Source organism: Ceratotherium simum, chromosome 28, assembly GCF_057802395.1.
Source record: "Ceratotherium simum simum isolate JZ-2026a chromosome 28, ASM5780239v1, whole genome shotgun sequence".
In the NCBI taxonomy this organism is placed as follows: domain Eukaryota; kingdom Metazoa; phylum Chordata; class Mammalia; order Perissodactyla; family Rhinocerotidae; genus Ceratotherium; species Ceratotherium simum.
This window is the reverse complement of record NC_141927.1, coordinates 38,555,093-38,578,522: the sequence shown is the minus strand read 5'-3', so window position 1 is coordinate 38,578,522 and position 23,430 is coordinate 38,555,093. Positions and strand designations below refer to the sequence as shown.

The 23,430-nt window shown below is 51.7% G+C and overlaps 1 protein-coding gene across 2 annotated transcripts in view; it reads left to right on the top strand.

The window, feature by feature from the left end:
* ANK1 (ankyrin 1) overlaps positions 1-23,430 on the top strand; it is a 179,047-nt gene that overhangs the window by 124,811 nt on the left and 30,806 nt on the right. For both annotated transcript variants that reach the window (XM_087418573.1, XM_087418572.1), the window contains exons 18-37: positions 84-182; positions 2,334-2,432; positions 2,678-2,776; positions 3,870-3,962; positions 4,431-4,503; positions 6,162-6,255; positions 7,300-7,378; positions 9,465-9,562; positions 9,666-9,890; positions 10,954-11,108; positions 11,393-11,604; positions 12,161-12,365; positions 12,735-12,831; positions 13,108-13,336; positions 14,569-14,694; positions 14,820-14,942; positions 16,221-16,299; positions 16,613-16,687; positions 18,210-18,341; positions 19,286-19,432. In XM_087418573.1, coding sequence (XP_087274699.1) covers positions 84-182; positions 2,334-2,432; positions 2,678-2,776; positions 3,870-3,962; positions 4,431-4,503; positions 6,162-6,255; positions 7,300-7,378; positions 9,465-9,562; positions 9,666-9,890; positions 10,954-11,108; positions 11,393-11,604; positions 12,161-12,365; positions 12,735-12,831; positions 13,108-13,336; positions 14,569-14,694; positions 14,820-14,942; positions 16,221-16,299; positions 16,613-16,687; positions 18,210-18,341; positions 19,286-19,432 — 2,539 coding nt within the window. The remainder of the gene's footprint in view (positions 1-83; positions 183-2,333; positions 2,433-2,677; positions 2,777-3,869; positions 3,963-4,430; positions 4,504-6,161; positions 6,256-7,299; positions 7,379-9,464; positions 9,563-9,665; positions 9,891-10,953; positions 11,109-11,392; positions 11,605-12,160; positions 12,366-12,734; positions 12,832-13,107; positions 13,337-14,568; positions 14,695-14,819; positions 14,943-16,220; positions 16,300-16,612; positions 16,688-18,209; positions 18,342-19,285; positions 19,433-23,430) is intronic.

The window sequence follows — 23,430 nt, the reverse complement described above, 5'->3', positions numbered from 1 at the left end:
CGGCTCCCAAACCTTGGTGCTCTTTCATTGTGTTCTGGAATTCTTTAGTGGCTACAAGGTGATGAACCTCTTTTTCTTTCCAGGGTGGACTCACTCCTCTCCATCTAGTAGCACAAGAAGGTCACGTTCCAGTGGCAGATGTGCTGATCAAACACGGTGTCACAGTGGACGCCACCACGCGGGTAAGGCAGGCAGCCCGAGCTTTGGTCCGCGTGGGCTTCCCCACCCTTCCCCCTGCATGCGCCATAGTCCTGCCCAGTGCCTGCCTCTCTCTCTCTTCAGAGTTGGCTCATCTGCGGAGCTTTGAAACCCCAAGGACCCAGCAGAACGTTCTTCTCTCCCATCTCCTAGGGTGGCATTGGAGTTTGAAGATACCAATCCTAATTATCTCACTTTCCAGTATGGAATTTTGAAAAGTTTGCCAGACCTTTGAGCCTCTATAGCGAGAAACTAAGAGGAATTATTAATCATGCTTCTGAGACCTATCTTATATGAGCAGTATGTCAAAATGTCAGGCTTCCCTGGATTCACTCAAAAATTCAGCCCCTTTTATTCTAGCCTGTAGTTAAATTCAGTTCAACTTTCTCTGAGCTTCTTCTGTGTGCAAGGAGCTCTGAGAGGTAGTTGAGGATAACCGAGTGCACAGCGCACACAGTGGGATCTCATCTGCACTTCAGTGCGGAGGTGACGGTGAGAGGCTGGAAGGGACAGTGTAATGTGATATCTGGTGTAAGAGAGGCGCTAGTGAACCCCGAGGAGCACAAAGGGAGGAGAGAGTGTTCCCATTGGGTGGAAGAAGGAGGCTCCATGGAGGAAGTGGCGTTTCATTCCTGTTCATCGCAAGGCAACTGTATTAAAAGGAAGGGACAAAGTGACATCCCCTCCAGCCCCACTCCCTCCAGAATCCCACAGGAACACCAGTCAACAATGTGATGTCGAACTCTCCCTGAGAAAAATCTACAAACTGTATTTAATCCCCAACTGTCTGCAGCTTCAACAAGAATCTGCTTAAAATCCAAGAATGTTCTGGATCTTTGAGGCTTCTCTTGTGGGCCTAGTTTAGTCTTTTGGGGTCCTGCCCTGAGAGACCCTGTACTGTGGGTTAGACCTTGGGGGGGGTCCCCAAACCATCCCATTATTTGAGGTCCAGTCTGCAGGGTCTGTGTCAAGATGGTCTCAGGAATCGGGCGTCAGCTCCCCAGGGACATGTGGGACCCGAGAGCTCAGAGAGCCTTGGCTTGTCAGCCTTTGGAGGGAGCACCAAAATATTCAGCAGAACAGACTTCCTGAGAATTAGCTCCTTTGCAGCCAAAACTCAAATGAATAACTACCCAGGGCCGGCCCCGTGGCTTAGTGGTTAAGTGCGTGTGCTCCGCTGCTGGCGGCCCGGGTTCGGATCCTGGGCGCGCACCGACGCACCACTTCTCTGGCCATGCTGAGGCCACGTCCCACATACAGCAACTAGAAGGATGTGCAACTATGACATACAACTATCTACTGGGGCTTTGGGGGAAAAAATAAATAAATAAACAAATTAAAAAAAAAATGAATAACTACCCAAAGCCCACTCATTTCAGGCAATGACCAGTTCCTATAAATCCCCTTACATTATAATTCAGTAACCAGGACAGCCTTTTTTGGGGTTTTACGATGGGGTTTCACCTTCTAGTGGAAGTCAGTCTGCTCTTGTCCGGGTTGGCAGGGATCTCCATGCCTCCGTCTGTCCTCGTCTGACCCCGTTCCCAGCAGAGGGCCTGCTGGCTGCTCCCTCCTTGGAATAACCTCTCTTGGCTTCTGTAACACAGGTCTCTCCTGGTTTTCCTCCTGCCTCTTCACTGCTCCTGCACAGTCCTCTTTTCTGACTTTCCCTCTAAGTATTGCCTTGGTACATGGGCCCCACTTTTTTCTCTCTACACTTATCCTAGGTGACCTCACTCGTCTCCAGGCTTTACACTCTCCATCGGCGTGTCCTCGCCTAGACCTTTTCACGGGGCTCAGGGTCAGCTCTCCAATCGCCTACTTGACATCTCCACTTGGACCTCTTCTAGGCATCTCAAACTTCACTTGTCTGACGCGGAGCCCTGTTCCTTCCCAGGCCAATGGCATCCAGCTGCCAGTGCCACCGAGCTTACACCTTTTAGCAGCTGTCAGCCTTCCAAAGGGCTTCCCCATCCATTCTCTCTTTTAATCAGCTGTTGTAAGGGTTCTTGTCCTTACAATTGTTGTAAGCTATTGTAATCAGTTGTAAGGATTCCATTAATGCCCAGCTCGTAGTGGCTCTTGGTATGCCCAGAAGCCCTGCTGGTCACCCATTTTCATCTCTTGCTTTTCAGATGGGTTACACTCCACTCCATGTGGCCTGTCATTACGGAAATATCAAGCTGGTGAAGTTTCTGCTACAGCACCAGGCAGACGTCAACGCCAAGACCAAGGTACAGGGACACCCGAGACCTGACTCTACACTATCACTTCTTAGGTGCCAAATTAGGGTGCAGCCAAGGTTACTCTGGGCACACTTGGGGCTCTGCCACAATATTAAGCTTTGGCCCTGGAGGAAGAAATGCGGGAAACGCCTTTTTTATGTTGCACCTAGAAGACTGACAGGCTCTGTAGTATGTGAGCAGTCCTTCCTCTCCGAGCTGGCTCATCCTGCCAAAATGTCTACCTCGCTTTACAGCTAGGATACAGCCCATTGCACCAGGCGGCCCAACAAGGACATACAGACATTGTGACACTGCTTCTCAAAAACGGTGCTTCCCCAAACGAGGTCAGCTCGGTGAGTACCCACCATTTCCTAATTTCGGAAAACTGCTCTTGTGGCAGCCCTGGGAGCCGTCCCTGAACCACAGAGTCTCCATCTGTCCTTACCGCATGTCTGGGGCTGGACGGGCTGCAGGGCTGTAAGGTCGCAGCTGCCTCGGGACCACAGGCCATGGGGTGTCGTGACTAGTTTCTCTTTCTGTTGAGCTGAAGGTTATCCTTTTAAGCACCATTTACCCTCCCTCATTTATTTTTGTTTAAATATTATTGAAACCCTTTCTAAAATTTGTGAAGCTGCTTTCAGTATGCACAAATGAGCAAACCACATGTCTTGGGGGTTCATGATGTTCCAGGGCCTCAGGGGTGTCTTTAGCAACATCAGCACTCATTGTTGAGTGAACTCACTCATCTGACAACATGCAAGTTTTGTTAGATTATCTCCGTGGCTGCCGCCAGCTCGGACAGTGTGTGGACCTTTGTAGATGTGGTTGCTGACATTAACTATGGATGGAGCTGAATCTATGTGGGGCCTGGGGCACATCCTGGAACTAAAGAACTTAAAAGAAAAATAAAGCCTCATTATCAGTTTATTTTCACTTAACTCTTTCTCTTAAAATCAGAGTAAAATATATGTCTCCCCTATTTCTGGTGATTTGTGATTTGTGATTGGCCTGAAAAGAGTTAATTGAAGTATATGGATTATTTGAACTGTATTAACGCTCAGTTACTGACACCCAAAGAACTGGCATTGGGAGCAGTGAGCAGTGTTGCCCTGTACCCTCATATTCCTAAAATTGCATGTGGTGCCTTCCTGACCCATTCCTTCACAGGTAGTTCCCTCGTGGCAGTTCTTGACTTGTCCTGGCAAGATTCCTCCTGCTCTCATTTCAAGGCTCCCACACTCGGTGCTACAGACTAAGAGCATCGCTGCCCTCCACTCTGCCCTCCCCTGTCTGTGGGCACTGTCTTGCTCTGGGCTCCAAGGTGCTTCTGTCCACTTAGGCCCTTCTGAACAAATAGAATGTGAGCTTGGTCTATGGAAAGGGGGCGCGGTCTCCTCCTGGACTCCGTTCCCTGGTCTGATCTCACCCTCTCTCTATTTTTCCCAGGATGGAACCACACCCCTGGCAATAGCCAAGCGCTTGGGCTACATTTCTGTAACAGATGTGCTCAAGGTTGTCACGGATGAAACTGGTGTGGTGGTATGTCTGCTTCACTCCCCACCCCAAGCACACACAGCCTGACAGACAGGACGGCCCTGTGGGTTACTCTCGAAAGTGGAGCATATTCTGGCGTTCTAGACACTTAGGGCAGGAAGCTGGTCCCCAAAAGAAGGCGGGGGAGGGGTTCTCCTCCAGCAGGTGGAGTTGTACTGCCATCTAGTGGCCAGAGCAGTTGGGGCTGTGACCAGACCTAAGGGGGCAGCAGCAAGATGGCGTTGGGGTAAGAGAGAGGCAATGGGAAGCTGGCATCTCCTGTTTATCCCCCACGGTTCCTGTGAGACATCAGCTTCTGGGCGGGCGGAGAACCTCTCAGCTTTGATTTTCTTCATTTAGGGCAAACCTCCTTTCCCACCTCCTGCCTCCACGGTCATGACCATGTAACTGCGGGATCGGTGAAAGGGCCCCCTGCTCTATTTGAGTTGAATTCTCTGCTTTTTCTCCTTTTAGTTAGTCAGTGACAAGCACCAGATGAGTTTCCCTGAGACAGTAGATGAGATCCTGGATGTGTCTGAAGATGAAGGTAAGGTCTGGGATTAACGGAATGTCAGGGTGAAGTCAGGCTGTGGGGACCCCTGGGCTCTGAGCACACGCTGTGCTTCTCCAGCTGCCAGGCGGCACCCCAGGGTCCTCACAGCACACCCGAGTCCTGAGGGTGTGTATGGAGCCTGGGAGAACGGCTTTGTAAAGATGATGTCTGTTATCAAAAGTACTCCTTTAATGTAATGTTAGGAAAAGGAAATCTGCATCTCAGAGATTAAAATATAAAATCCCATGAAGTTTCATAATTATATATGCATTTGCATGTGTTATACGTGGAGTGTGATTCTGCTCAGATCAACTCTCAGAGCTGTGAGGAACTGTAATCAAATTCCACCTGGGGCTTTCTTGGGGCTTTGAACAAATGACAAACTGTTTATTTAAAATCTCTAAGAATTCCTTTTAATAATTTGCTGCTCTTCTGACACAATGAGTCAGTAAGTTTTAGGACGTATCCATTATTATGAAATAACTGTTGTTTCAACTTCTATGAACCACAAAAGTGCTTGTGGTATTTTTCCTTCTCCAAATAAGCCCACTACCTCACTTAAGTTTGAAGGGAACTTCATGATGTAAAAGGGTGGGGTTGGACTGGATTATCTCTGCGGCCCCTCCCATCTCAGTAATTCGGTGGTTTTATAGCTTTGTCACCTAGGTGATTAAAGCTCTCCTGTGTCCCCTTTGATAATATGCCTGTCGCTTTAACTGACCTAATCATGTCCTTCCTTAAACTTGACTCTTCTTTGCTTTCCAGGAACTGCTCATATAACTATAATGGGTATGAAACACTTTCTGTTCCCTGTGGTCCTTTCTCATGAGTGCATTTCGCCCTGACCAGTCCAAGCTCTCACTAATCCATTCCTGCTTTCCACCCTCCTCTGATGGCTAGCAGTCTGGAGCCGGGAGCTTGCCTAAAACAGGAACTTTACACGCTTAAGACCCACGCCCTGGCGGGTAGTGCCTGCCTGTCCATATCTGTGTTTGTGCCCATGCCACTGTGTTTGTGAACATAACTGCATGAGCTGTTGTTACTCCATTCTGTCAGCTCCAGATCACAAAGCCAGGACACTCACTGCTGAGTGACAGTGAATGACACTGCAAGGTCGAGGGCTCCAACTCCAGTCCAAGCGAGGAGAGAGAGACAAAGAGGCAGAATGGGTTGCAGACACAGTTCGAACCTCTTTGTAGTGGGCTTAGGAAATAATGAGGTTTCAGCTGCCATGGTTACAAAAAATCCTACAGCCCTTCAGAACGAATGGGTTCAGTTCCATTGTAGTTTATTCTTCTGTAGTGTGTGGTACAGAAAGAACAGAAACGGCCCTTTCTTTGGTGTCATTGCACACCTTGCAAGGGCTGTTTTGAAGAGGAACTTGTCAAGCTAAGAAAGTTCTTTCTGGTTGTATTTTTTTCTTCTACAAAGCCTGGTACAGACTAGGATGTTAGGAGCTGGCTGCCCTGCTCTAGGTACCGGGGCTGGAGGAACAGCACTGGTGGAAGACATTGCTAATGATCCCCTTCGGGCATCAGAGACCTTCCTCCACTCCTCGGGAGCCAGCGTTGAGGGAGGAGCAGGAAGAGCACTTTTTGGAAAGAAAGAGGAAATCTCCATCCTGTCACTCACTCAAACTCGTGCCGTTTCAGGAGAACTTGTAGGCTCCAAGGCTGAGAGGCAGGATTCCAGGGACATAGAGGAAGACAAAGAGCTGCTGGATTTTGTGCCGAAGCTGGACCAAGTGTAAGCACTGCTCCCACCGTGGATGGCCCAGGTCCCAGCCTGGAGCTCAGAGTGGAAGGATTCCAGAGCAGGGAAAGTCACAAGAGGGCCAGGCCTGGGTGTGCCACTGACAAGGGTAGAGTGCGAGAGTCCAGCACCTGAAGATAAGCCAGCTCTGCACCTCACAGCATGCCGTCTGGTCGTGTCTCCCCTCCTCTTCTGAATCCCTGCCCCCAACTTTCCTCCTCCCCTGGCCACAGTCTCATGTTCACACCCCCTCTCCCTCTCCTGCACTCTCAGCTTCTCACCAGAAAAATCCATGGAGGAAGATTCACATTAGAAGCTGTTGCGGAGCTAAGCTCCAACACTGACCCCATCCGTCTGCCGGCATGGTATACATTTCCCATTGCTCCCCATGGCGCTGTGAGTTATTCCGCTGGGGTTACGCTGGCACAGAGGGATATTTTGCGAATAAATCTAAAAGCAACAACTTTGTAGAAACCCTGAGCCTTGGGTGTTTTCTGAAAAGACAGACGTGTGCCAGCTTAGCCCCAGGGCTTATACAAAACAGGGCAGTAGAACAAGCAGGAAGTGAAACTACAAGACTATTTAATCAACTAGTATTTACCAAACATCAGTTAGACAGAAATACAGGACTGGGACCCTGACCATGAAGAACCTACAGATTTATTTGGCTGGATCAAAACACACACCAAGAGGTCGTATAGCAATGTGGAAGAAGATGTTAAGGCCAGAGTGAGAGTTCCATCAACAAGGGCTCTAGGTTGCAGATCCAGGGTGGTGAGTGCAGGGAAGACTTCCTGGAGGAGACAGTCCTTCCACTAGGTCATGAAGGGCAGTTGGCCTCTGGGGAAGGCTTTGAGGCGAAGGGAAGAGGCTGGTCATTGTGTGGAGGCTGAGTTGTATTGCATGTGTCAGTGGGGGTTCAGGCTACAGTGAGGAGGGTGGATTGGATACAGAGGTGATTCACCTAGGCCTCCCATGGAAGATAGGGGCTACTTAGAAGGGTCATCCCTTTGATTCCCCGATGTTCTTGGTGAACAGGGTGGAATCTCCAGCTATCCCGAGGATTCCTTGTGTCACACCTGAGACAGTGCTGATCAGATCTGAAGAGCCAGAACAGGTGAGAAACATCATTTCTCTTATTTTCCCATTCGCAGAAAGTGAGTACCCCTGGACAATGATCGTTTTGAGATGACCTGCGATACGATAGGAACTAATAGTGGAAAAGCTTGCAGCGTTTACCAGGCCCTTCAGATCCGTGGTTCCACGTGTTCTTTGTAGCCCGTGTGCTGCCGGTGTCCTTGTTATCCCAGACGTTGATGACATGAGTCTCAGAGCCCAAGGGCGTGTGAGACATCATTACGCCAGTCCGGTCATGAGTGAGGCTGGGAACTGACGCCAGAAGTTCTGGCTCCAAAGCCCATGTTCTCAGGGCCACAACACTGAGCACAGGCTCTCTGCACCCACGGGGGCCGCGGGTGGAGAGGGAGTCCAAGGCGGGCACCAGCTGCAGCTGTGCCTACCGTGAAGCTGCCGGCAAGTCACAGAGCTCTGCGCTCCTTTTCTTTCATATCTATACAAGAGGGATGGTTTCTGCCCCACCTTCAAAGGATTATTGGGAGCTTAAAATACCAATGCAGGTAGAATGGGGATGTCAGAGAGAGCTGTTCCCAGGGTGGGCTTCAATCATGATACTTCCCTATTTTGTGGCTTCCTTGGATGTCATCTGAATTTGTCCAAAAAAAGAGTGGGATGGTTTAATACCATTTAATTCTCCTGAGTTTAATTTTGTGCCATTCAGCACTTTTTTCCAGGGCAAGGGGGTTTTCTAGGATAAAAAAGAAAGCAGTGTGGTGTTTGGGGGTTGGAAATGACTGCCCTGGGCCTGATAACTGAACCAGGCGTATCTGTTTTCCAGCTGTGGCTGGTCTCTTCCTCTGCCACTGAAGGGGCTTGTGTCTGAAAGCAGCAGCTGTAGCCCTGCACCCAAAAGTGGCCTGTGGGGATAAGCTGGCTATGAAGCTGTCCAATCAGCCATTCCATGCTAGGGTATATCATAGTGATGTTGGTGTCACTTGTTGGGTGGCATTTGGGAGATATGGTCAGTTGTGGCCCTGGTACTGCTGTGGCATATCCCCTGGATGCTGCCAAAGACAACGATGAGAAAGCAACTGGGTAGGCCTGTGTCCTGTGGTTCCTTGACCAACCCATCCTCTTCGACTCCTTGCTTAAGTCATGAACTCAAGTCAGCAGGTATTTACTGGATTCCTACAATGTACCTGTCTAGGGCTCGGTGTAGGACTGTGAGACCTCTCCCTGCTTCCGAGGAGCTGACGGTCCAGCTGGGAAGGGTGGGTGCAGATACGTGAAACCAGTTAGCACAGGATGCAGGAAGGGTAAATATAGGAGTGCTCAACTGTGCCGTATGAGTTCTTCCAGATTAGAGTCTATGGGAAAGAGACGAGGAAGAGGCGAGATGTGGAAAACGAATAGGATTAGACTGGCGAAGGAGAGGGATGGGGCATCTGGACCAGTGGGACAGCATGAGCGAGAGCAGAGTTGAGAATAAACCTGGAGGGGGCTGGGGCCAGATTCAGACCCTGCTGGCTCTCACGAGTCCTTGTGACTACTGGTCTTGTGTAAGACAGCCCCACATCCCTGTAGTTGCGACGATGCTGCAAGGTGGCGCCCGTCCCATTTGCAGATGAGGAAACAGGAAGCCCCCAAGGGCAAGGGTCTGTTTTATTCACCTCGTGTTCCTCAGATGCCTACAGGACAAGTAGCTTGCCCAGAGCTGCTAGGTAGTAGCTGATGTGCAGGGGTCCAGTGCCAACTCTAGTGAGAAAACCCAGCTTCTTGGAGCAGAGGTTTGCTGTTGGGGCGGAGGTAGAGCACAGCTGGGAGGGTCAGCAGTGTGCGCAGTGGGTGTGAGACTAGAGGCCATCAGTTCCAAAGCCCTATCCCAGCGACTTGGACCAAGGAGAGGCCATGATGGCAAGAAGCCCATGCTTCCTTTTAGACTCCAGGAATGCTTGTCCTGAAAGGGGCAGTGGTGAGTGCGCGGGAGCACTTCCTCCATTGGGCCACTCAGTTTCTGGCAACAAGATGCTCCCGGGCCTCCCCAGCCTGGCACAGCTTCAGCTGGCCCGAGACCAGCACCTGTGGCCCAGGAGTGACTGGCCCGTTGGCCCCTGTCTCCTCCTCAGGAATCTAAGGAGTATGATGAAGACTCACTCATCCCCAGCAGCCCAGCCACAGAGACCTCAGACAACATTAGCCCGGTGGCCAGCCCTGTCCACACAGGGTGAGTGACCCCCATGACAGGGGCCTGTGGATTTTGGGCCCCCACTCTCCCCATCTCAGAGAGAGCACATAGAAGCCCAACGTGGATCTGCCTGTGCCCCCAGGTTTCTGGTGAGCTTCATGGTGGACGCCCGGGGAGGCTCCATGAGGGGCAGTCGTCACAACGGCCTGAGGGTGGTGATCCCGCCTCGGACGTGCGCAGCACCCACTCGCATCACCTGCCGCCTGGTCAAGCGCCAGAAGCTGAGCTCGCCGCCCCCGTTGGCCGAGGAGGAGGGCCTGGCCAGCAGGATCATTGCACTGGGGCCCACAGGGGTCCAGTTCTTGAGGTGAGAGGTCACTCTCGCTGGGCGTGCGTGTGCAACATGTGTCTCTGGCCTGTCCCTGCCCTGCTCCTCTGTCACTGCAGCCCCAGCAGCAACGACCCAGAACCACCCCAGCCTCAGGGCAGAGGGAGAGGTGAGCCCTGAAGCCCCACGCCATCTTATTTCTCTCCTGTCGTGACGGGAACAGAACCTGGAGCTTTTATTCCCCTTTTACCACCTTTTCCTGGCTCCACAGAGGAGACCACAGCCCAAGTGGAGCTTAATGCTCTCAAATCTCGTGTGACACTAGAGAAGGGACGAGAAGACCCCCAAGGGTTTAATTATTTAAGCTCTAAAACGGTCTTGTTAGAAGTCAGCCCTACAGCATTGCCCCAAGGACAAGGTTCCTGGGCCTCAGAGGCCTGTTCCTCCCCTTTCTGAAGCAGACCCGGGTCTCCTCCGTGGAGCTCTGTTGTCCTTCAGGCCCCACGGGCTGTAATCTCGTGACAGGAGGCCCTGCCTTCCTGTCTCTGTCCACAGCCTGTTCCCCTCTCCGTGCTGTCGTCCACCATTTGTAAAGCAGCTTGCAGATGCTTCCAGGTCGATTTTCTCCTTTAAATGCAGTCCTCGAAGCCGCTCTCTGAAGGAGATGTTAGTGTGGCTGATTGGTAGAGGAGGAAACTGAGGCTCAGAGAGCTTCCGTCCCCTGTCTGGGGATGTCAGGCGGGTTCTCAGGATCGGGTCCAAGGGCAGGATTATCCGCCTGAGCCTGGGCGCATCATGTGGCCATGGCAAGACAGCCCCTGTGAAGTGACATTGAGCCCTACCCTACCCACCGTCACTTGAGGCCGGTTGGTGGTGAGGGGCCTCGAGGCATCTCAGGAACACGAGGCAGGTCTGTTCGCTGTCAGGACCTGCGCACAGGTGGGACCCCTGCTGTGGCTGTGAGACCCCTTTTCTCTCCAGGCATAGACCCACTGCCCCCACGTGCCCACCTGCTCCTCCCTCCCCATGTCTAGCACCTGCCCGCAAAGCATGCACACTCACATCCGCTCGCCTTGCCCACCGTTCTGCTCTGTCCCCTCAGCCCTGTGATTGTGGAGATCCCCCACTTTGCCTCCCTCGGCCGTGGGGACCGTGAGCTTGTGGTGCTTCGGAGTGAAAATGGCTCCATGTGGAAGGAACACAAGAACCGCAACGGAGAAAGCTACCTGGATCAGATCCTCAACGGGATGGATGAAGGTAACTGAGCCTCCTTCTTCTGAGAGATAGGATTTGAGGTTGCACTTTTGGGGTGGGCTGTTGGGCCGCCTGGATTTTGGGAATCCCCGAGAGGCTAGAGATGGCCCCATTTGGTCCAGCTCTGGGTTCCTAGGGCATCAGAGTGGGCGCCCAGCCCCACTACCAGGTGCCTGGGGAGGGGGCCTGCACCAGGAGCCAGGATGAGGAGGCTCTGGGGACACAGTGGTGGCTGAGCCTGTGCTCAGCGTGACCGGGGTGGGCGGCACCGTGCCGTGTGATTCCAGAGCTGGGGAGTCTGGAGGAGCTGGAGAAGAAGAGAGTGTACCGAATCATCACCACCGACTTCCCCTTGTACTTCGTGATCATGTCGCGGCTCTACCAGGACTCTGACACCATTGGCCCTGAAGGGGGCTCCCTGAAGAGCACGCAGGTCCCCATGGTGCAGGCAACGTTCCCAGAAAATGCTGTCACCAAGAGAGTGAAGCTGGCTTTGCAGGTGACACAGCCCCCTCCTTGTACAGAGTTCATGGAGGGTGGAAGGAGTTCAAGGCCCTAGGAAGATGACCCTCTTCTCCAGGACACCTCCCACCCCCACTTTTTTCCAATGCCTGAAAATTCCAGTTGGAGAAATGACCTTAAAACTCAAGAGAAAGTTGGGTGGGTGGGATAAGGCAGACGCTCCCTGCTAAGTTGCAGAAAGCCCCAAATAACGTATTAGACTGCATGGCCAGTATGCTCAGCGTGAGGGAATTCCTCATGGCTTCCTGGAGGGGCACCTGATGCTGAGCAAAGACGGCACCACCCGAGGAATGAGGGGCAGCAGGGAAATGGGGAGAAAGGGCTCAGAAAGGAGAGCTAAGCAGTGACGTGAGACTCGGGGCAGGCCCTGTGGTCAGCAAAACGGATCTGCGTGGTCCAGTGGCAGTGGGACCCCCAGAGGAGCCCCTGTGCTCTGCGTGGACAGCCTGCTCTCCCCTTGGGGTCGTGCTGTCTCCTGTCGACAAGGCCTGTGCTGCTCTGGGGCTAAGTGTTCCCCCTCTGGCACTTTGCAGGCCCAGCCTGTACCGGATGAGCTAGTCACCAAACTCCTGGGCAACCAGGCGACGTTCAGCCCCATCGTTACTGTGGAGCCACGGCGCCGGAAGTTCCACCGCCCCATCGGGCTTCGGATCCCACTCCCTCCTTCCTGGACAGACAACCCTCGGGACAGCGGGGAGGGAGACACCACCAGCCTGCGCCTGCTCTGCAGTGTCATTGGTGAGAGGTGCCGCCTTGAGTCTGTCCTGTCTTCTGAGTAGCAGCAGCTCCTTCTGGCCACACTAGGGGGAGACGGGAGAAGGCAAAGCTAGCAGTCACCTGGCGTTTTGTTGGCTTCCCCGGTTTTTGGCTCTTCAAAGGGGTGGAGGGGTGATGCATCTGAGTCTAGTCCACACCCTCCGTGGAAGAGCCCTCTGACCCCTAGAGGTGGGGGTGCTGCAGGTCACTAGGAGGAGAGCATAGGTGTGCTTGGGGCCATATCCAGATATGCCCGTCTCTGCCCTTGCACACTCAGCCCTTAGCATTTTGGTGAGCTCTGTGTCTACATTCTGAAGACTGTCCCCCAGCCCATTTCTGCTCCTGTTGCAGGAGGAATAGACCAAGCCCAGTGGGAAGATATAACGGGAACGACCAAGCTCATGTATGCCAACGAGTGTGCCACCTTCACCACCAATGTCTCTGCCAGGTGAGACACAGCCCACCCCAGCCCAGGGGGCTCGCATGCCCTGCACTGTGCGCTCAGCGCTGCCCCTGCAGGTGGCCATGCTCATGCCATGGCCTGCCCATCCCAGGCTTGACCCTGAGGGTCCTCTGCTGCCCCTCTCCGCATAGAAGCCCACCCTGACCTCCAGGAGAGTTAGAGTGGCCACTACCTGGCTTACGGATTGCTCCTGTTTGGATGGAAATGAAGCTCTCCATCAGACATGTAGGAACATGCTTATAATTAGTCCTCTCTTTTTAGGTTTTGGCTGTCGGACTGTCCTCGGACGGCTGAGGCTGTGAACTTCGCCAGTCTGCTGTATAAGGAGCTTATAGCGGTGCCCTACATGGCCAAGTTTGTCATTTTTGCCAAGATGAATGACCCCCGAGAAGGGCGACTGCGATGCTACTGCATGACGGATGACAAAGTGGACAAGACCCTCGAGCAGCATGAGAACTTCGTTGAGGTGGCCCGGAGCAGGGATATAGAGGTACAGTGCCCGTGTCCCTGTTGCTGGGCCCTCACGGGCCTTCCTCACTTCTCACAACGAGACAAAGCTTCTGGAACTAGGACGGGGTACCTGGGGATTGTTTTCCTGGGACACTGTGATCCAGAGCAGTCAGGAAATCCTGCCTCTGTCGAGGGGCGCCTAGGCAGTGTCTCTTGATCCCTCTCTTGAGAAGCATCCTAGGGAAGCTTCAGTACATGTGAGGGGCTCCGCTGTGTGCATCTCAGGGGAGGCAGCAGATGGTGGGCCCGGTGGCTGGTGAGGATAAGAGCTGACATTGATTCAAGTTCTATGTACCGGGTACTATTCAAAGTGCTTGACTTGCATAATCTCACTGGATTCTCATAACTTGTGTATACTTTTATTATCCCCTCTTTACAGATGAGGAAACTGAGGCCGAGAGAGGTTAAGTAACCTGCCCCAGGTCCCACCACTAAGTGAACAGTAGAGAAAGGATTTGTCCAAGTAGTTTCATCCCAGAGCCCCCGCTTTTCCCTGCTAGCCAGGGTTTCGGTATCGCCCAGAGGAGGAAGCAAGGGACAGGGCTGCACAAATATGTGAGGAGTGAAGAGACAGGGGCCAGATTTGAACCTGTCACTGATCGCAGGACACTCACTCCAGTCAAGATGTGTAATCAGCCAGGACCTTCCCAATTGTTTGGCCGTGGAGCCTGTGCTGAGCCTTCTTTGGGGGCTGCAGGCCTAGAAGAAAGAGCACAGGCTGGAAGTCTGGAGCCCTGCACTAACTAGGCAAAGCAGTTGTTCTGTTTGGGCCTCAATTTCCTCAACTGTCAGATGGGTTCATGGTAACTTCTCAGTTGAAAGCATCATAGGGATCCTTATATTATGAGTGAGATTAAAATATAACATGGTGCTTATAGCACGTCTCATAAACGAAACATTTTTGGACAGGTGTAACCAGGTTTTATTCAGAAGCCATATTATGCTATCCTAGTGGAGTTCTAGAATACTCTGATAGCAATCCTGATCAACTATGCAGGGAAGATTCCTGCTTATTATAAAATCCTTTGCAGTAAGGAAGCATGACCTTGGAAATAAAACCTTTTCCAAAACAAGTAGTACGATTTCCTAGAGCACGTGCCCTGGGCCTCATGCCATAGAGAGGGTGTGTCGTGGGGAAGGAAAACCTAAGCTGAAAGCCAGACAGGACATCTGGGCATTTCTCTCAGCTGTATTTGCTTTCTCCTTCTACAGGTTTTGGAAGGAATGCCCCTTTTTGCAGAACTCTCTGGGAACCTGGTACCCATCAGAAAAGCTGCCCAGCAGCGGAGGTTCCAGTTCCAGTCTTTCCGGGAGAACCACTTGGCCATACCCGTGAAGGTGCTGGCATCCTCTTGCTGACATCTCGCCTGGCTCTAGAAAGTTTGGGAGGCAGGAAGCTCTAAGCCAACCAACCTGGTGGCCTATAGAAAGGCCCCCTGAATCTTCCTGTTGTCTGAATTTAGGTGAGGGACAGCAGTCGAGAACCAGGAGGGTCCTTGTCATTTCTGCGCAAGGCGATGAAGTATGAGGACACCCAGCACGTTCTCTGCCACTTGAACATCACCATGCCTCCTCCCTGCACCAAGGTGAGCTGCCTCCTGCTGAGGGGCCTCGGCCCGGGTGGCTTCCCCTGAGGAGGTCCCAAAACAGACCCCAGGTTGAGTGCTTCCAGAGGGCTTCCTCCTGTTGAAAAGCTGCCTTTGAATTCCCCAAGGCACAGAAAGGCTCCTCGCTCTCCTCTGGACGTATGGCTGTGGCCTGGCAGGGAGAGCATGCCCTGGGCCTTTCTGCAAAGCTCAGGAACAAGGTGTCAGTGTCAGATGGTGAGATGCATGTTCATGCTGTGGGCCCTGAGCTCTCTAGGATGTTCCTTCTAGAAGGTTAGAAGGAGCCTGAAAGGCATCCACCCAGCACGGCTCATCTGAGGCTTGGAACTGGGCGTCAGGTTGCTCAAGGTTTCCCAGCCATTTGATAGCTTTTTTTGGGCCTCTTTTTCATGTACTTGCTTATCTTCCCCAGGGTGCCAGACCCTCAGAGAAGGGAACCCTGGGTCTCAGCCACTGCAAACACCCAGGGTTTTGAGCTCAGCAAAGGCGTCTTGACCAAGTATGTTCATTTATCAATACCTGTAAGAGTATCAGGGTCACCACCTATTAACAGGGACTCTGGAGGGCTCACATGTCTCCATGTTTTTGTTGGTGTTGTTTTGCTGTTGTTGTTTGAATCATCAGCCTTCCATGCCAAACTAGAAAAGAAGCAAGGTTCCGTTCATACGTCTGTGGCTCAATTCCTCTTTTCTGTCTGGGGATGAGGGTGAACCAACTTCTCTTTCAAAAGAGGATTTCCTGCAGCCTGGAGCAAGCCTCTGGGTGCTTTTCCACCGGGCTGGGGTGTTAAGCGTTGGCCCAGCATCAAAAACGAGTCTTGAGCAGAAAGGAATCCAGAAAGAAAATCTTGGTTTTTTAAAATGCAAACCCTACTCCACCACTTCTTAGCTGAGTGACCTTGGGCAAGTTATTCAACCCTCTATGCCTCAGTTTCCCCATTGACGAGATGGGCATGATAATAGTACCTACCTCCTAGGTTGCTGTGAGCAGTAAGTGGGCCTGGCGTGTGATAAGGCCACGTGAGTTTATCCTTATTATGATGGTGAATAAAGTGTGTGAGTTTCATCAGCTCCCCTCACCCCCACCCCTTCCCACACTTCCACTCTTTGTGTTGAGGGTCCAAAGAAGTGGAGCTACGTACTGTTTGCCAGGACAACATCATTCCCCACCCCTCGGCCTGCAGGCTCAAATCCCCTTCTCCAAGAAGGGAGGTAGCTGGAAACCCAAAGCACCCTTTTCTTGGTCTTTCTCCTGCAGGGGAGCGGAGCTGACGACAGGAGAAGGACTTTGACGCCGCTGGCCCTGAGATACAGCATTCTCAGTGAATCATCACCCGGTATAAGACTTGTAACCCTCTTTGTGATGCTGTGGGCTCCCTCCCTTTCCAAGGAGGGTGTGAGGTCACCTTCCCTCACCCTGACAAGGGCTCTGCGTCGACGTGATTTACTCAGCCCATTATAAACACAGCGTGTGGAGCCTTTGGCTTGGGTCTCCACCTGACCCGTACAGGTTAAGCAATCAGTCCGGTGTACACTGAGGTCTGCCACGTGACTGAGCATCCACCCGAGGTCATTTACTTCCCCACCAAGGCAGGGATTGGTTCTGTGTCCCGCCAAGGTAACTAAATGAAATCCATTGCTTCTCCCCAGGCTTCCTCAGTGGGACAGACCGAGCAGATATGAAGATGGCTATCATATCAGAACACCTTGGCTTCAGCTGGGCAGGTGAGTTGAGGAATTTGAAGTAGAAAAGCACTTTGCCTGTCTACACCTACGTCTCCACCTCCTCCCCACTAATGAACAACTGATGAAGGCATTTCTAAACTTGTTTTGACTCTGCATTGTCTATCCTATTGGTGATGGTCTTGGATAGGTCTGTCACCCAAGCAACACCTTCGGGTGCCAATGGAAAAAGGTGGGGCTCCCTCCCTCCTCCATGTCTGTCTGGTTTTCCTCTGTAAGAAAGAATCAACTTTTGACAGTACAAAATACCTTAGAATTGATCTAGTTCACCTCATTTTACAGATGGGAAAACTGAGATCCAGCTAAATAGAGTGACTTTAGTTGTGTAGCTAGTTAGTGGCAGAGCCCAGAAAAACCAGTGAACAGATAAAAAACACCAACAAAAAACCTGCCTCCTGACTGCCTGTCCCCTGCTCCCCATATGCTGCTCGTTGCCTGTCCTCAAAGGCTGGCTCTTGCGGGGGAAAGGAGTGAAGAAAAGGGAAAGTCTCAAAATGTTTCATTTACCCGCTCTGGCTGTTGCTGAAGTCTGCCAGAAGTGCCGTCACCAGGAAGGGGAGATCTCTGAAGTGAGGCGGTGGGCGAGAGAAAGGGAGAGCTCATGTTTTACTCAGTCTCAGGCCCTGTAACTTAGTTCTCCTTCCTTCCTCTCCTTTTTTTTGTTAGTTTTTATGTGAATGGACTGCCTTCACTCCATCACCCTACAGAGAGGGCTTCAGACAAACTCTGAAACCTTAGCAATAACTTGCTGAAAGCCAGCATGACACAAAGTTCACAACAGAAGTTCAGGGACAGTTCATTCTTTAACCCAAAAAGGAATGTCTCCTGCTGCTTCTTGGTTATATGTGTCCTGCACACGCACATCCTGATTCTCCTCCGGTCCTCCTCATCCTTGAAATTAGACTCTGATGCTGTTCTCCCTTCTAAAGCACCTGTAAGAAATAACAATGAAGATACTGGGAGGGAGAAAGCTAACATTCTGTGTTATGGCCTTGCATTTAGATGGGAGCTTGTATTTTCATTTCAAATGTAAATAATGCCTTTCCCTGAAGAAACATAAACACAGAAATGCATTTCCGTTATACTTGCTCCTTGGTGGAAAGTAAGTGGTGTCCTGGTGCAGTACAGACAGCGCTGGCGTGGGCACCAGCAAGCCCAGCCCCTCTCCTGGCTCTGGCACCAGCTTGTTCTGTGGCCTTGGGTAAGTGCTAACCTTGCTGAGAGGCTCAGTCTCATTGTCTCATGTTTGAAGTGATGAGAGAAAGAGAGGACATTCGTTCATTCATTCAATACCTATTTACTGGGAACTGCTACTCCTGCCCCATTTTCTGGGGATGCAAAAATGTAGGTGTCTGCATTTCACCAGGTATTTCGTGGTAAGAAGGAAGACCAAATCCAAAGAGAGACTGTTCTTTACCTTCCGGTCTTCCCCACAGTGCCCACTGTGGGAGCTGGGGCCGAGCTCTGGCTAGGCTCACACCTAGTCTTGGTTCTTTGCTTGCAGAGTTGGCTCGGGAGCTGCAGTTCAGCGTGGAAGACATCAACAGGATCCGCGTGGAAAACCCCAACTCCTTGTTGGAGCAGAGTGTAGCCTTGTTGAACCTCTGGGTCATGCGTGAAGGCGAAAATGCAAAGAGTCAGTACCATTAAGCTGAGGAAGCCTTCTATTTCCCAAAGCTGTGCCAGGACCTACTCTTCACCAAAGTAGTTCTTCCTTCAAATTCCATTTGTGATGTTGGGCTTTGGAACGAATCTCTTTGTCACTCTCTGTCTCTGTCTCTCTGTCTTTCTCTGTCTCTGTCTGTCTGTCTGTCTCTCTCTCTCTCTCATACACACACACACACACACGTGCACACGCACATGGACACAAATACACACGCACCTCTCAGGGTCACTGGGTCTTCTAGACAATCCTGCCAGAAGAGACTACCGAGAATCTTGGCCTCCATCTTTTTCCCGTCTTCAGAGATTAGGATAACCATTGCACAGGACCCCTAGATGACAGCGTATGTTTAGGGTGTGGACCTTCCTGTGAATTTCTCACACAAGTGAGGACTGTCCTCTCAGGACAGAGCACGGGGGCGAATCCCGTCTGATGCAGTTCTGTTCTCCCAGGAACATCTTTTTCTCCATCCTGGAGGGAAGATTTGTCTTACTCTTTTCAACTCCTCCTCACCAATTTCCATACACAAAAACACAGAGAAGAAATTGTTTATATTTGCATCTCAGATCAACAAGCAAGGACTGAGAATTTCAAAAGGACAGAGTCCAATCCTTCTCACCCTCATTTTCTTGTAGTATTCCTCTTTGATTACAAAAAAACGTCTTTCCATGTTGTGAAATTGGCCACTGTTAGTGTCTAGAGACAGTCTGTTGGAGGGAAACAGTGTTCTCCAAAGAGGCAGATTTGTTTTGACTCTGACAAAAGAGGGAGGCCTCCACGTTCTGAAAAAATAAATCTCCTCTCTTCTCCCATTTTCCTCCTGGCCTAATTTTCAGAGCCCACACAACATTCCCGCCCTGCTCTACAGTAGTTAGAATTCCTTTCACAAGTGCCCTTCTCTCCTTCTCCCCCAACAGTGGAGAATCTGTACACAGCCCTGCGGAACATTGACCGGAGCGAGATCGTGAACATGCTGGAGGGCTCTGGCCGACAGAGCCGCAATCTGAGACCGGACAGGCGGCACGCGGACCGCGACTACTCGTCATCTCCCTCCCAGATGAATGGTGAGTGTCTCCGGCAGGAGGTGGGGCTGAGCTGTGCCCTGCCTTCCAGGCGCCAGCACGTGACACTTCATGAGACCATCTCCTGGTGGTCTCCCTCCCGGTGGTGGTGAGAGCAGAGGTGAGAGAGAGAGTGGTGCGCACTCCATGCAGAGAGGCTCCCATCAGCCACGGGGCCTGGTGCAGGAGTGGGAAGAGCTGAGTCTGAGCAGGCAGGGGCTCCTCACCCACCTGTTGCAAAGGCTCTCTGTAGCTCTGCACGAGGCCCTGTTGGGGCTTCAGTGTCCCCATCTGTAAAACAGTCAATGGTTGAGAAGCAAAGGGCATGGAGATTCTAGCCCAAGACCTGATGTGGATTAGCCAGATGGTATTTTAAAAGTCCTATTGCCACCCCTTCTGTGAGGCTAAGCGGGTTACTTTTCTTTGAGTCTGGTCTCTCCTTTTCTCTCTCTCCCTTTTTTCTCACCCCATCTCTTTCCCCTCACTCTTTGATGTGGTTCAGCATGGCACGGAGCCTGCAGTGTGACCAGGCCCCTGGGGGGCCCTGACTTTTGCCCTCAGCAAACCCACTGCTGCCTCTTGAGGAGCACTTTCCTTGAAGCAGCAGTGGAAGTAGCCAGCTGCGTGACGGAGCAGGGGCCGGGGACCCTTCAGCCTCTGCTTTGTCTGCCCGCTCTCTAACCAGTGGGCATAGAAACAGGGCAGAGGCCCCACCCTTGGTGGGAGCTGGAGGCCGGGGCTCTAGGCCCTTCTTTCTTCTTGACTCCATGTGCAGCTGAGCCAGCTTCTCTTCTTTGAAATCGGCAAGTTGGATTAGATCCCTAAGATTCCTTGCAGACCTTGAAAAAAAATTTAATTCCGTGAACTGTCTTCCTCTGGCGCCTAATATGTCACCCTGACAGCTGCAGCACACTTTTTATCCTCCCCAAGCTCCTAGTTTAACGGCCGTCCCCAGCCACGCACACGTGTGTGGCACCTGTGGCATGGTGCACTCGCCACGAACGGGTAAGCTCCAGGCTGGGCTGGGCGCGGGGCCTCCTTCCACCAGGTGGAGCCTGTGCATGCCGAGCCCCTCCCCGTGTCTCTCTCCCGTGTCCTGTGTCTCCTGAAACATGCCATGTGGTGTCACTGGGTGCAGGGCTCGTCTGTTGATCACGTCCAGTCACCTCTCTCTTCTGCCTCTGACCTCATCTGGACCTCTAGTCCACTCATTCTCTCACACTGCCCGTCTCCACTGTCTCCACCTCGGCCAGGTGTCCAAGAGCCGTCAGCCTCCACAAATGCATGTCCTGAGAGACCCCAGCCCTTCCCCTCCATGCGTCTCACACCGTGTGCGAAGGCATGTGTGTGCGTGTGTGCACGGGGTGTTGTCTGGCTCCGGGGAAGGCTGCATACTGCACGCTGCTCACTCTTCAGATCAGCGTGAAGGGCTCCAAAACGTCTGTGTCTCACACCGTGTGCGAAGGCATGTGTGTGCGTGTGTGCACGGGGTGTTGTCTGGCTCCGGGGAAGGCTGCATACTGCACGCTGCTCACTCTTCAGATCAGCGTGAAGGGCTCCAAAACAGTGTCCCAGCCACGTTGCTCAGGGGACCTGGTTGGAGCATTGCAGGGACAGCTCGGTAGACCAGCCCCTTTCCCAGAGGGAAGAAGGGAGGGCCGTGGAGGACAGCTGCCGACTGTGGGAAATCCACGTGACAGCGCTTCTCCTTTCTTGTGTGTAACCGATCACCTGTTGGGTTTCTTAACATGCCCAGCACTGCTTCAATCAAGTCAAATCAGCGAGTTTTGGGTTTTCGTACCCCAGTTATGTACCTACAGGACAACAGGCTAATAGAATTACATGAGAATAAACAAGGCAGTTATAACAATTAAAAATCTGTCAGAAGACGAGATCCCATGTTAAGTGTTCTGAACACAATAAAATTAAAAAAAAGGAAAAAGGGCAGTAGCAGACCCAGGCACTTATGAACGTCTCCCAGTGGCCACAGGACTCGCAGCCCTGGTCAGGCCTAGACACTCTAAGGCCTACAGAGAGTTCTAAACCCCTGTGTGGACTGGGTGTGTATATGCTCCAGGACTGGTGAGAAGGGCATTGTTTCAGTGGGTCAGCTCATTTGACAAATATTTTTTGAATACCTTCTACATGCCAGGGGCTGTCTAGGCAGGGAAGATAAAGCAGGAGTCAAATAGACAAAAAAAGCCACAACTGTGCTTTCCTGGAGCGTCCCTCCTGTTTGGAGAGTCAGACAATAGCTTGACATGTAGGTGACTTATCTAATGTGCTAGCAGGTTACAAGAATGGTGTGGAAAAAAAATAGACTCGAGTAAGAGGGATCAGAGTGCTGGGGTGGGGGATTGAATAGCGGGGTGGGAGTGGGAAGCATTTTGACAAAGGCTGGAAGGAGATGTGGGAACAAGTTATGTGAACATGAGGAGAGGGCATCAGACAAGCATACAGCCATGCTGTGGCCCAGAGGGGGTGTGCCTGGTGTGTCCACAGAACAGCGAGGGCTTTAGGGGCTGGGCAGAGGGAGGGAGGAAGAAAGGGCAGGAGTGGAGGTCAGAGGGCACAGGCAGGCGGCTCTTACAGACTATCCTAAGGACATAAAGTTGTACTTGGAGTGAGATGGAAAGCCATTGGAGTCTTGGAGCAAAAGAGTCACATGATCTAACTTTAAAGGATTCCTCTCTTGGCTTTGTTGATTGTAGACGGTCACAAATTGAATGCTTCTGTGTTTCCTGGCTTCTTTGTCCAGCCTCATCAGCCCCTCCTGACCCCCTCCTCCAGCAGGGCTCCTGATAGCCACAGGCCGTGTGCCCTGCCTGCATGCTTCTCCCACTCAGAGACACCCGGCTCAGTCCCTTCCGCCTTTCTGGGCACCAGAATAGGCTCCTGTGTGTTTTTCCTGCCCTTTTCCCTGTCCCAGGAAGACCATCCCACATCTGGGTGCCCTTTTGGCCCGGAAAGAAGGAGCAGGGGGAATCAGAGGTAGAAGAGTGGGGAGATACAGCCTCCTGTGGTTTCTCTGGCTTTCTCCTGGGCAGGGGCGATGATGGCTTGTCCCAGGGCTACCCCAGCCCTCTGTACTAATGGTGACAGTCATACCCTGCCTCCTTTGTGCTTTACCTCGTTTCTCTGCATGTGTGAGCTTCCTTTTGAAGCCATAGGGACTAAGGGCAGTGATTGGTTGCTCTGTGGTGTCAGGAAAATAGAACCTGAGGTCTGTTTTCCTTCCTTGCTGGCTTCTCTTGCCATACGCACCTGGACTGGCCAGAGCAGAAGGAGGTTTAAGTCAAAAGTTTGCTTCCCCTGCACAGGAGGGGACTACCTCGAGCCCTTGGGTAGTAAACGTGAAGAAAAAAATTACCTATAAAGCAAAGAAATAGCACGTTCCTAAAAATAAAACAGATTTCTCATATGAAAGGAAAAAATAGACATCCCACACCCATACTTGTCAGCTGCATTTGGTTTGGTAAATTTGGCACATATTAATGTCTACTTAGAAATAAATGCATTTTATTTCTATCGACTCTTAATGAATACAGTTAGTGAAATGTGGCTTCTGTGGCTTCTCTCTGAGGCCAGGTTGTCTGTCCACTCTTGTCTAGCTTGCTACTGACATTAATTTAGTAGAGTAATCATTATGTGGGTTAGCAGAGATCCAGTGGGATAACCCAAGACCAAGAGAGACCTGGGGGGGAATCCTGGTCTGTGCTCTGCTTTTTGGTCTGTGCTCTGCCCCAAAGCAGTATGTATGGTTGCCTTTTACCTGATTTCCCCAAAATGCAAGCCCAGAGGAGAGACCTCTAGACTGAGGGATGAGTTGGTGACCCAGGGATGGCAGGGCCACATAAGAGTTCTGAAACTTAACCTAAGGGACTCAGCAGACCTTTTTTTTTTTTTTTTGGTGAGGAAGATCAGCCCTGAGCTAACATCCATGCTAATCCTCCTCTTTTTGCTGAGGAAGACCGGCTCTGAGCTAACATCTATTGCCAATC